This window comes from Malaclemys terrapin, chromosome 2 (assembly GCF_027887155.1).
Source record: "Malaclemys terrapin pileata isolate rMalTer1 chromosome 2, rMalTer1.hap1, whole genome shotgun sequence".
Classification (NCBI taxonomy): Eukaryota; Metazoa; Chordata; order Testudines; family Emydidae; genus Malaclemys; species Malaclemys terrapin.
Window position 1 is genome coordinate 72,642,782 of NC_071506.1, and position 13,083 is coordinate 72,655,864.

General features: G+C 37.8%; 1 protein-coding gene across 2 annotated transcripts in view; it reads right to left on the minus strand.

Annotated features, from left to right (window-relative positions):
* Positions 1-291: 291 nt before the first annotated feature.
* UBE2V2 (ubiquitin conjugating enzyme E2 V2) overlaps positions 292-13,083 on the minus strand; it is a 43,139-nt gene continuing 30,347 nt past the window's right edge. For both annotated transcript variants that reach the window (XM_054018119.1, XM_054018120.1), the window contains exons 3-4: positions 11,907-12,032; positions 292-1,167 (exon numbers count right to left, since the gene is read on the minus strand). In XM_054018119.1, coding sequence (XP_053874094.1) covers positions 1,021-1,167; positions 11,907-12,032 — 273 coding nt within the window. In that variant the 3' untranslated portion in view covers positions 292-1,020. The remainder of the gene's footprint in view (positions 1,168-11,906; positions 12,033-13,083) is intronic.

A 13,083-nucleotide genomic window follows, 5' to 3' on the forward strand; every position in this document is an offset into this window, starting at 1 on the left:
GCCAAGTGGCCTAGTTAATGTCATTTCTAAAATGAATACTTAAAATATTTTTTTTAAAAAGGGTTTTGAACTGCAAGTTTGTCCAAACAAGTGTAACTGCAGATTATGGAATTTGCTCCTCTGCAATAATCCCTATACCTTCAGTTATCAAATAAAATAAGCATATAGAAATAGTGGTAAGAATAAAAGGTACATGTAGAGCCACTGCTACATTGTGTTTAACTTTTTGCTACCTCTGCAAGGTACTATACATATATTACATTATTATAGAAATGGCACAGCCTCAGAGGATACTTTCCACATTTTATTTACATTTTAAGACTAACTTTAATCTCAATCACATATCCATACACCTATTTCCTTTGTTTCACTAAAACTTAAATGCATTGTTTATTAGAACAAAGACTGTAAACAAATATTTGCCATGTCCATTACATGTAACACACAGGAGCCGCTTAACAGAATCCATTCCCCCCTTTTATAAATACAGGTATCAAAACAATCCTGAACATACTTTGTGACACTAATAGTAGTCGGCACCCACACCTTAGCAAAATTAAACAAGATGAGCAACAGTATTCACTTTATCTGCTACTTTAAAACAATTTTAACTGCAGCTCTTTTACTAAGCCAGATGGGTAAAGCATGCCATTTATAATTTTTCTTCTTGAGAGATTAATTTTCTGAAACATACATTAATCCACAGCAATCTGACACTTTCTGTCATGCTTTCATCTTGTAAAACCTGAATTTCAATTTTAAGCTACTTCAGGCTTATGCTTAAATGACAGTGTCTTGATAAGAGAAAAAAATAAATTGTGCTGCCTTTTTTTCCTCCCATAGTGCCTAAAAACATACTGGGCGTACATATATTATATATATTCTTACAAATGTCCAGGTCATGTATACCAGCTGAAATTCTTTTAATGTGTGGGTGGTTTGCATTGTGAGATTTAATCAAGACATTAATATGAGTAGAAGGTTGTTGTTTTAAGACAGAAGTTTGAGAATCAGCTAAAATTAATTGCTGTAAGTTTGTCCTTCTGGAGGTTGTGGAAGCTTCATATTTTCTTTGGACATCATTAGACGTCTTAGCTCTTGAAGTACAACTTTAATGCTATAAGAATTTTGCCATTTTGCTAACACTGGTATGCTCCGTGTATCCACCTGCAAAGAAAGACAGCACGAGTTAAATAAGGACAATATGTTTTCGTACCATAAAATACAAAATTCCTGCAGAATTAGTTTTAATTTACTTAATAACTTAAGAAATGGTAGCATATGTTGCAATCTCTTCAGCACTTCCCAACTGTGTTATAAATACATACAATTTTTATAATGAATGCTTAGCGCATACTTACACACAAATTCAGATCCTGCAGTGAGACCCACAGAGCTGGACCCCTGCATAGCATGCTCAACAACATCAACTTCAATGGGGGGGGGGGGGGGGGGGGAAGAGGGTGGGCAAAGAGAAAGTCAATCTATGTAGAGCTCATTGGAAAATTGGGGCCATATCTTAAACTAGGGAAGTTTTTATCCATCATAACAAAAGTTCTTTACTAAATGTTGCAATAAAACATTTAAACAGAACAATCATATGAACGTATTACTTGATTACAGCACCAACATGCAATATGTGGTTTTCTCAAAGTTGGCTTTCAAGTCTTTATTAAGCAATTTGCTACACAATATTCTATGCTTAAATCTTTATACGGGAAAATTTACCTAGCTTTTGTCTGTGATTTGTTTTGAATACTTATTGTTATATGGCCCCTCCGATGCCTTTTACTTCTCCCAGTAAATATGACTGGAAATAGTGAAGTAATTTGACTTATAAAGTTCCATATAAAATCGGGACATTTCTCAATTCTACTTTGTTTCTTATGATAAATATTCTTATGGACCTCTTAAAGCACAGAGACTTTATTGCATATCACTTGATAGTTTAAAGGTGAACTACAAAGGAAAATGTGTGCACCCTTTTCTACTCCTTTATGGTATATACAGCATAAAACATTTTTGTAGGTTGTTTTTACTTTTTAATATAAAAATATGAGAAAAATATCAAGTTCTAGCCATAGCAACTTTACCTCCGGATGAGACCTAGATTGCTTAACTTCAAGCTACCTGGTTTCAGAACACAGAGGATAATGCTGCTTATATTTGCAGGAGCAACTGGGAGATTAAGATTACCAATGATTACTTTCAATATTAGGAAACTAAATACTGAAGGCCAAACAGTATCAAAAGGAAAGCAACAGTCAGTTGTTTATGCAGTGATTTTTGCACCAATTAAGAAACACCTTTAAAAACAAAACAAACAAACAAAAAAAGGATAATCTTTTACAGCAAGGTTTGAAAGTAGCATTGGTCAGACCACCATTATAATTACTAGCTCATTTAAAAAAAGTATTTGATCTAATGTGTTAGAGATAACTAGAGCTGCAATTCTGAGGAGTAAAGTGGGAGCCTATGAGACTGCAAACACAGCTTTCACCCATGTTAACATTTGTTTGCAGGTATGAGTACTAAATCAATCCACTATCAGAGAAAATACAACAGTGAAGAAATATACCCCTCCAAAATTCCCCTCCCTTCCGCCCATCTCAGGAAAGACTTCCTGAACTGCAGAGTAGCAGTTCTGGTGAGGACAGCATCTAGTCTGGACCTCCCTCTCCATGGCACAAGAGTCCCTCTCTTACACACCCTCCCCCTCCCTCCAGATTCCTGGGCCATATTGAGGAAAGGCCTTCCCTGATTGCTGTTAGGCAGTAGAGAAGCAATGTGCCACTGAGGCCCCAGAGCCCAGTAACATCACAGCTTCATTTCAAAATTTGAACTCTGGACATGGTACTGTTTGAACCCACCCCCCATATCCCACACAATGCAGCATAGGGTCCAAGACACTACCCACCCCAGGCAAGAATTCTGGAGTGGAAGGAAACCTCGCACAGTGGAAAGACCTGGCTGTTGGAGGGAAGCGTACTAAGAACAGAAATAAAACTCAGGCTCACCATGTTTTATGGGCACAGGGTTTGGTTGGGAAGGAGATCAGGAGGGAGAGAAGTGTAGATTTTAAGGAAGCGTAATAAGTTGCGGTTTTACCAGATAGGGAATTTTTATAAACCGGAATTAAAAATGAGTTGCAACAGATGATTGTCAAAGGCCGGGGCTGACTGTGGAAAGAGGAAGATTCCAATAAAGAAGCAGGAGGGGGACAAGAACCTAGGTTTGCTGATTTAAGGGAGGTCAGATAGGCAAGAATGGATAAGGAGACAGTTTAGGTGGGATTTCAGTAGGTTTGAAAAATAATTTTTCATGTAATTGTGAGACCGTGGGTGAGGGTTAGATGAGGAATTAAAAAATGGCTGGAGAGGCAGTTGCAGATTGTTTTAGATAGAAACAAACAGGAAAACTGTGGCACTAACAAGATGAATACTCGTTTTCATCATAAGCATTTTGATTGCATGGTATATCCCTTTTCCCCACACTTCATCTGTTTAATCTTCTTTTTAGGCCATGTGTAGACTGGGGACTAGCCTCATTTACAGCTATCAGTGGCCAGCCACTAATCTAGCTGCACTAGCACACCTCTAATATAGTCAGTCAAAGCTACTATTTCCACTGGTGGAGTTTATTACAACTTCAAGCAAAACTATTTTCACCAGTGCAAATATTGGCTTTCTGGTCTTCACTAGGGATTTTCAGCTAACAGACAAATATCTTCAAGGCAGGGACTGTCTTTTCCTGCACAGCGCTGAGCATATTTTCAGCACTATCACACTACTACTAAAATGACTTAATAAATATTTATTTTAACTCAAGCCATTTTATTTTCTGCAAGTCCTCATCTTTTGTTGCATAACAAATCTTGCAGGCAATAAAGATTTTGGCTTAGGGCCTGCAATGCAGGGAATAAAACTATATTACATGTAAGAGATTACACAATCAATCTACTTATGATACACTCCTTTATAAAGTAAAGTAATCTGAAAAGAGAAGGCTCTCTTATTGGCTCCAACAGTGTTGTTGGGAATGCTCAAAACCAGATACCCAGGGAGTACCCACTTTATATTAAAAATGTATTCAAGTATAAGGAAGCAGCATTTCCAGGGAAGTCTGAAGGCTAATGAAACTGAAAACTGAGAACAAAAACTATTTTTATTCTATCAGCATATCCAATATAAATCTTTAAATGATGACAATAGCAGCAACATTACACACGATCCAAGAATAACCAAGGAATTCTTCTATGTTTTTTAAACATAGAAAAAATTATAGAAGAATGCTGCAAAATGTTCAGTGTTTATGATGCTTCCAATAGCATAACTTTAAAAAAGTAGCAAATTGCTTAGTCCTCTATAAACAGATTCAAAATGATGACTGGACAACAGAGTTTACAGAATTATAGTTGATAAAATCCCAAGTCTTTAAAAAGGAGAAACAAACACTTCCAGCTGTAAATGGTATTTAAATAAACAGAAGTGATTGCAAATCCTGTGAGATACCAACAGACTGTTAAAGAATACTCAAAAAAAAAAAAAAAAAAAAAATCAGACATCCTCAAAAACCATGGGAAAATAAATAGTATGTCAGAACACAACCTGTGTTTTATCAATCTATGATACACAATAGGCTCTAAAAAGGAGAGACCCCACAGCATTAAAAATTATAATTTATTTTACAGCCATGACACCCTCTACAGAGGATAAGTAGTTTTGCCTAGTTCTACTCATATATTTGGGCCAGGTTTTCAAAACTAGATTCCTAAATTGTGTACAAATCCAGCAGTTGCATATGCAAATAGATCACTATGAGAATAAGTGCTCATACGCTTATTCCGTATAGGTGGCCACCTTTCTGAAAAGGAGCCTATATTGTGAATTGAAGTGCAACTGGAATGAATTTTTGCTAACTCTGCTTTTGCATTTTTAAAGTGAGGGTCAATGTGGATAAGTGATCAATCTTGGTCTTTTAAAAATGTATTAGTTTTAGGAATTTGAGGATCCCCTCCCCCAAAGAGAGCTCCCTCTGTTTCTCTCGATTCAGAAATCCCACAACCTGCTATATTGCTACTGCAACATTTGGATCCAGGCACTGATTTAAAAAAGCCTGTATTACATTTCTGGAAGAGGACCTTCCTTGCTAGGAAGCCTCACACTGACAACACAATCTGGCATATGACAACAACAGGGGGCCTAGACAGCAAAGGTTGCCTGATGATAAAACAGAGTAGACTGATGCCCCAACTCCTCTCCAATGAATTTGACAGCCTTGAACAACAGGATGGGGCAGGAGACAAGAGCTGATCTATGAAACAGGCAGTCAGGAGGGTGGGCAGGAGATTGTCACGAGAGGAAACATCTCACAAAGTGGCAACAAGGAATTTTCCTGAGAAGTTATGAGAGATTTAAATGGAATGGAACCTTAGGTCACAAAGCAGAGAGGAAAGATGTGATCTTGAGATCTGGGCTTACTTCCTGTCTCTGTCAGACTTTCTGTGGGACCTTGGGCAAGTCATTTAAATCTTTTAGTTCCTTAGTTTTCCATCAGTAAAACCTCCGATTTGAAATGGGATCCAAGGACTGGGTTCATTATAGTGTGGGTGTACTGTATATAGGTATCACAGAGTATATCATACCCGTGTGGGAGTGGCACTATGTGAAAGAAAGCAGAGTTAATTACAGTAAAAATCTTAAATGAATCAAACTGTACCATAGAATCTCTATGGATAGAAATTCCATGCTTGAATAATAAGAGTATAGCAACAGGAATATACTACTGACCACTTGACCAGGATGGTGATGGTCACTGTGAAATGCTCCGGGAGATCGAAGTGCCACAAAAATAGAAAACTCAGTAATAATGGAGGATTTTAACTATCCCCATATTAACTAGGTACATGTCACCTATGGACAGGATGCAGAGATAAAAAGTTCTAGACATCATTAATGGCTATTTCTTGGAGCAGCTAGTCCTGGAACCCACAAGGATAGAGGCAATTTTTGATTTAGTCTTAAATTGCACACGATATAGTCCAAGAGCTGAATGTAGCTCAACAGCTCAGTAATAGCGACCATAAATGTTACATTTAATTTCATCTTTTGGGGGGGGGGGGGGGGGAGGAGAGAAAGGATACGAAAGAAGCCCACCATAGTAGCATTTATTTTCAAAAAGGGGAACTACCAAAAAAGTGAGGAAGCGGGTTAAATGGAAATTAAAAGGAATTGTCAAGAATTTTAAAAACACCATAATAGAGGCACAAATTAAATGTACGCCCCAAATAAAAAAAAAAAAAATAGTAAGAGGACCAAAAAAAATGCCACCATGGCTGAACAAGAGTAAAAGACACGTAGAGACAAAAAGCATCCTTTAAAAACTGGAAGTCAAATCCTTCTGAGAAAAATAGAAAGGAACAAACTCTGGCAAGTGAAGTATAAAATTAGGCAGGCCAGAAAAGTATTTGAAGAGCAACTAGCAAAAGACAAACTAACAGCAAAAAAAACAAAAAAACAAAAATTTATATACATCAGAAGCAGGAAGCCTGCCAAACAATCCATGGGGCCACTGGATGATAAGGGTACTAAAGGAGTGCTCAAGGAAGACAAGGCCATTGTGAAGAAGTTAAATTAATTCTTTGCTTCAGTCTTCACTGAAGACGAGGGATATTCCCACATCTGAGTCATTCTTTTCAGGTGGCAAATCTGAGGAACTGTTCCAGATTACGATATCAATAGAAGAGGTTGAGAACAAATCAATAAATTAAACAGTAATACAACAGAACCTCAGAGTTATGAACACCTCAGAAATTGAGATTATTTGTGACTCTGAAATGTTCATAACTCTGAACAAAACATTATGGTTGTTCTTTCAAAAGTTTACAACTGAACAACTTAATATAGCTTTGAAACTTTATTATGCAGAAGAAAAATGCTGCTTTCCCTTTAAAAGTAAACTACTAAAAAAACAATACTGTACTGTATTTGATTGGGGGGGGAAGATGGAGGGGGAGCAAGGAGAGAGAGAGAGAGAAAAAAGAGGTCTCTGCTGCTGACTGATTGCTTACTTCTGGTTCCAAATGAGGTGTGGGGTTTACTGGTCACTTCGTAGCTCTGGTGTACGTAACTCTGAGGTTCTGCTATAAGTTTCCAGGATTCACCCAAGAGTTTTGAAGGAACTCAAATATGAAATTGCAGAACTACTAACTGCGGTATGTAACCTATCACTTAAAATTAGCCTCTGTATCAGATGACTGGAAGATAGCTAATGTAATGCCGATTTTTAAAAAAGGCTCCAGAGGCTATCCTGGCAATTACAGGCCGCTAAACCTAAGGATGATCCAGCGGATATAGTGTACTTGGACTTTCAGACAGCCTTTGACAAACTCCTTCATCAAAGGCTCTAAGCAAAGTAAGGAGTCAGGGGATAAAAGGGAAGGTCCTCTCATGGATCAGTAATTGGTTAAGAAGATAGCAAACAAAGGGTAGGAATTATGGCTGTCGATTAATTGCAGTTACTTCACACAATTAACTCAAAAAAAATAATGGTCATTACCAAATTAATTGCGATTAATCGCAGTTTTAATTGCACTATTAAACAATAGAATACCTATTGAAACTGAATAAATATTTTTGGATGTTTTACTACATTTTCAAATACATGGATTTCAATTACATCACAGAATACAAAGTGTACACTGCTCACTTTATATTATTTTGGATTATAAATATTTGCATTGTAAAAATGGTAAAAGAAACAGTATTTTTCAATTCACCTCATACAAGTACTGTAGTGCAATCTCTACATTTGTAAGTTGCACTTTCATGATAGATTTTTTTTTTGTTACATAGCTGCACTCAAAAACAAAACAATGCAAAACTTTAGAGCCTACAAGTCCTACTTCTCTTCAGCCAATCACTAAGACAAACAATTTTATTTACATTTACGGATGATAATGCTGCCCACTTCTTATTTAAAATGTGACCAGAAAATAAGAACAGGCATTCGCATGGGGCTTTTGTAGCCAGCATTGTAAGGTATTTACGTGCCCAATATGCTAAACATTCATATGCTCCTTCATGCTTCGGCCACCATTCCAGTTGACATGCTTCCATGCTGACAATGCACGTTAAAAAAAAGAATGCGTTAATTAAATTTGTGACTGAACTCCTTGGGGGAGAACTGTATGTCTCTGACTCTATTTTACCCGCATTCTGCCATATATTTCATGTTATAGTAGTCTCAGAGAATGACTCAGCACATATTGTTCATTTTAAGAACACTTTCACTTCAGATTTCACAAAACACAAAGAAGGTACCAATGGGAGATTTCTAAAGATAGCTACAGCACTCGACCTAAGGTTTAAGAATCTGAAGTGCCTTTCAAAATGTGAGAGGGATAAGGTGTAAAACATGCTTGGGTGTAAAAAATGAACATGTGTTGGTCTGCCCTGCTTTGGATTCTTATCGAGCAGAACCCGTCATCAGCATGGATGCATGTCCTCTGGAATGGTGGTTGAAGCAGGAAGGGACATATGAATCTTTAGTGCATCTGGCATGTACATATCTTGCAACGCCGGCTACAGTAGTGCCATGCACTTTGAGGTGATATTGTGAACAAGCGGGCAGCTTTATCTCCTGCAAATGTAAACAAACTTGTTAGTCTGAGTGATTGGCTGAACAAGAAACAGGACTGAGTGGACTTGTAGGCTCTAAAGTTTTACATTGTTTTATTTTTGACCACAGGTTTTTTTGTATATAATTCTATGTTTGTAAGTTCAACTTTCATGATAAAGAGTTTGCACTACAGTACTTGTATTAGGTGACTTGAAAAATGCTATTTCTTTTGGTTTTTACAGTATATTTATTTTTGATTACAAATATTTGCAAAGTGAGCACTGTACACTAGTATTCTGTGTTGTAATTGAAATCAATACATTTGAAAATGTAGAAAACATCCAAAAATATAAATAAATGGTATTCCATTACTCTTTTTAATAGCGTGATTACTCTTTTTAATCGGTTGACAGCCATAGCAGGAATAAAAGGTCAGTTTTCACAGTGGAGAGTGATAAATAGCGTGATCTCCCAAGGGTATATACTGGGACCAGTGCTGTTCTACATGTTCAAAAGTGATCTAGAAAAGGGGGAAACAGAGAGGTGGCAAAGTTTGCCGATTATATAAAATTATTCAAGATAATTAAGTCCAAAGGAGATTGCAAAGAGTTAAAGGGATTTCACAAAACTGGGTGACTGGGCAAGAAAATGGCACATGAAATTCAATGTTGATAAATGCAAAGTAATGCACATTGGAAAACAAACAAACAATCTCAGCTACACATACAAAATGAGGGGGTCTGAATTCGCTGTTACCACTCAAGAAAGATCTTGGAGTCATTGTGGATAGTTCTCTGAAAACATCCACTCAATGTGCAGCGGCAGTCAAAAAAAAAAAGCTAACAATGTTAGGAACCATTAGAAAAGGGAAAGTTAATAGGACAATTAATATCATAATCATATAAATCTATGGTACGCCCACACTTTGAATACTACGTGTAGTTCTGGTCACCCCATCTCAAAACAGATATATTAAAATGGAAAAAGGTACAGGCAAGGGCAACAAAAATGATTAGGGGCATGAAACAACTTCCATATGAGAAGATTAAAAAAATTGGGGCTGTTCAGCTAGGAAAAGAGATGACTAAGTGGGGCTATTAGGAAGGTTTCTATGGTTTTCAACCTTTTTTTCTGGCGACGCAGTTGAAGATTGTTGATGCCCACGACCCAATGGAGCTGGGGATGAGGGTTTTGGGGTGTGGGAGGGACTCAAGGCTGGGGCAGAGGGTTGAGGTGCAGGGGTGAGGGCTGCGGGTGGGGCCAGGGATGAGGGGTTTGGGCGTGCAGGAGGGGGGTCCAGGTTTGGGGAGGGCTCAAGGCTGGGGCAGGGGATTAGGGCGTGGGCTGCTCTCGGTCAGCGGTGGTGCTAAGGCAGGCTTCCTGTCTGTCCTGGCACTATGGATCGCGCTGTGCCCCGGAAGCGGCCAGGAGCAGGTCCGGCTCCTAGGCAGAGGCTCTGGCCCACAGGCACCACCTAGGAGCCAGACCTGCTGCTGGCCGCTTCCAATGTCAGAAGAGGTAGGGACTAGTCTGTCTTAGCCGGGCAGCACTGCTCACAGGACTTTAAATTCATCAAGAATTATAACATTCAAAAACCAGTCAGAGAACATGTCAACTTCCCTGGACACTCAATTACAGACCTAAAAGTTGCAATTCTTCAACAACAAAAAACTTCAAAAACAGACTCCAACGAGAAACTGCAGAACTGGAATTAATTTGCAAACTGGACACCATTAAATTAGGCTTAAATAAAGACTGGGAGTGGATGGGTCATTACACAAACTAAAAACTAATTTCCCCATGCTAATTTTCCCCCTACTGTTATTCTCACCTTCTTGTCAACTGTTTGAAATGGGCCACCCTGATTATCACTAGAAAAGTTTTTTTTCTCCTGCTGATAATAGCCCACCTTAATTGAGTAGTCTCGTTAGAGTTGGTATAGCAACCCCCATTTTTTCATGTTCTCTGTGTGTATGTATATATCTTCCTACTGTATTTTCCACTGCATGCATCTGATGAAGTGGGTTTTAGCCTACGAAAGCTTATGCCCAAATACATTTGTTAGTCTCGAAGGTGCCACAAGTACTCCTTGTTCTTTTTGCTGATACAGACGAACACAGCTACCACTCTGAAGCCTATTAGAGATGAGTTACTATACCTGAAAAAGTGACGATCAGGCAGGGCAACCTTCAAGCTTGCTAGTGGGTTCTATAGTCTACTATTTACAGTCCCACATGGGTATTGCAGCAATTTTGCAGTTCACCAGGAAGACCTCTTAATTTTGTTGTTGTTTGTAATTTTGTTCAACAAAAACAGTTGAGTTTACTAAACCCAACTCCTATTTAGGCACTAGCCCTGCACAGGCAAGTCTTATTGACATCAGTGAGCAATGCAATGGTATTGGGAACTATCAGTGCTAATCCAGTTGCAGGAGTGTGGTATTAGTTTGTATAAACACAGATGGTCACGACTCTGTGACCAAGGACATTAAAAGGACACTGTCAACAAAGAGAAAAAAAACACCCTTCTATATGAAATATTTTCTCCTACAAATAATACCTATGATATAAACAAGAAAAAAATAGTATTTTTTTATTTTACTCTGATAGCACTTTGTATAGTCAGTTTCAAGGTTTCTCCTGGATTATCAATTTGTCAAAGGGATTGCGTTAGTCTTTCACAAACCACTTCACTTGTAACCCATGCACATTTGATATGGAATTTATTGAGAGGTCCCCAATTTTCAAAACAAAACTGCATGTTAAGTTTGGAACTTCATCTGGAGTCTCTTAGCTAGCAAATAAGAACATATTTAAAGACTGCAATTTCATTCTCAGTACTCCCCAAATTTAAAAGTGTCAAGAGTAACAAAAGTCATTTATAATTAATGACTTGCATGAGCTGAAAGCACTAGCCAAAACCGTTCAGAGATTTAAATGATCCTTAGTGGTTAAGTAAGGTAGATATCAAAAGTCTTGAGCCGTACAGCATTCCATATTCTTCGGTAAACTCAAGCGTCATTGAAGAGGAACACTGTAAAGGAGTTGCTTAAACACAAAGCTGTTTTACTCAACTTAAAAAGAACAGCTTCAATTTATACCTGCATACTGTTTGCAAGCAAAATAATCACAAATTAAACTATTTGTATAAACAAATGATCGTTTATAATGTACAATTTAACTATGAAGGCTCTTTCCCACCCACCCATAATGCTCAATGGAATTTTTACTATAAATAATTGCAGAGTACAGATTAACAAGGAGGTTAGTTTTACCATTTGAACTTACCATTCCATTGGAATTATTTATTCCATTCATATTGATTTTAGTTACAAATCTAACTGTTGGAGGTGCTTCTGGATATTTAGGTCCACACTCTACTTTCAGACTGTATATTCTGTTTTCATAGTTTGTCTAAAAAGAAAAAACAAAAAGATTAATGCATCTTACTGAAAGCTGTTATTTAAAAAGTACTTTAGAGATACACAAACATAACTAAGCTGGGTTAGGGAGAAGGAATATGTAATGGGATGATTTTTACTGTTTTTATTATTTTACAGTTGATGCCTTTGCTTACTTTTTGACACATCAATGCCTCAGTTATCTTGATTAGCTGATCAATGTGTTATATATCTTTTGAGCAAAGATTTAACTATGTTAAAATAATCATTGCGTAAAAAGGCACCTATTATTAGGTATCGCAAGCACCACATACGAAAAAACAAACAAAAGACATTAAAAAAAAAAAAACTATATGGAGAAAAGCTAAGCCACACATACACTTCCTCCCCACCCCTAAACTCTGGCACAAGGGCAAACCTAAACCATCGGGCAAAACCACTCCTACCAAAAGGTAAATCCTCTAATGCAGCAAAGATCAGGACAGGGGAAGAGATAGATGAAAATAAAACAAAAGGAGAAAAGCCTAGAAACAGTCAAGAACAAAGACCAAAATAAATGGAACTTGCAACAAATCCTGTAGAAGCAGTTAAGAAGCAACTATGGTAGAACAACTCCAGGAACAAATTCCACAATTTATGGCTTATGAGCAAGAAAGCTCTGCCTGAACATAGAACAAAGAAAACCAATCCAACTGCCAAAGAGGACATGATCAAGTATTCAGGGCTAGATTATGAAAGGATTTATATGCTATGACATTCAGTTGTACGTCACTCTGGCAACCAACTCTCCCTTTCTCCTCTACACAGGAGCAACCACAGAAGCAGCTACTTTCTGTAAAAACTGGTTACCTACATTCCTACTACTGTTGTTCAAGATGTCCTGCATATGTCCATTCCACATGTTTGCACCTTGCAGTTGTCTGAGAACTTTTCCCCTCAGCAGTACCCGTCAGGGCAGCTCAAGCACCCTCTGTTACCACATGTCACTGCATGCTCGTATAAGAAGAGCCACCCCGACCCTCCTCAGTTCCGGTGTACCAGGTAGACTCTGATAGAGAGGACGA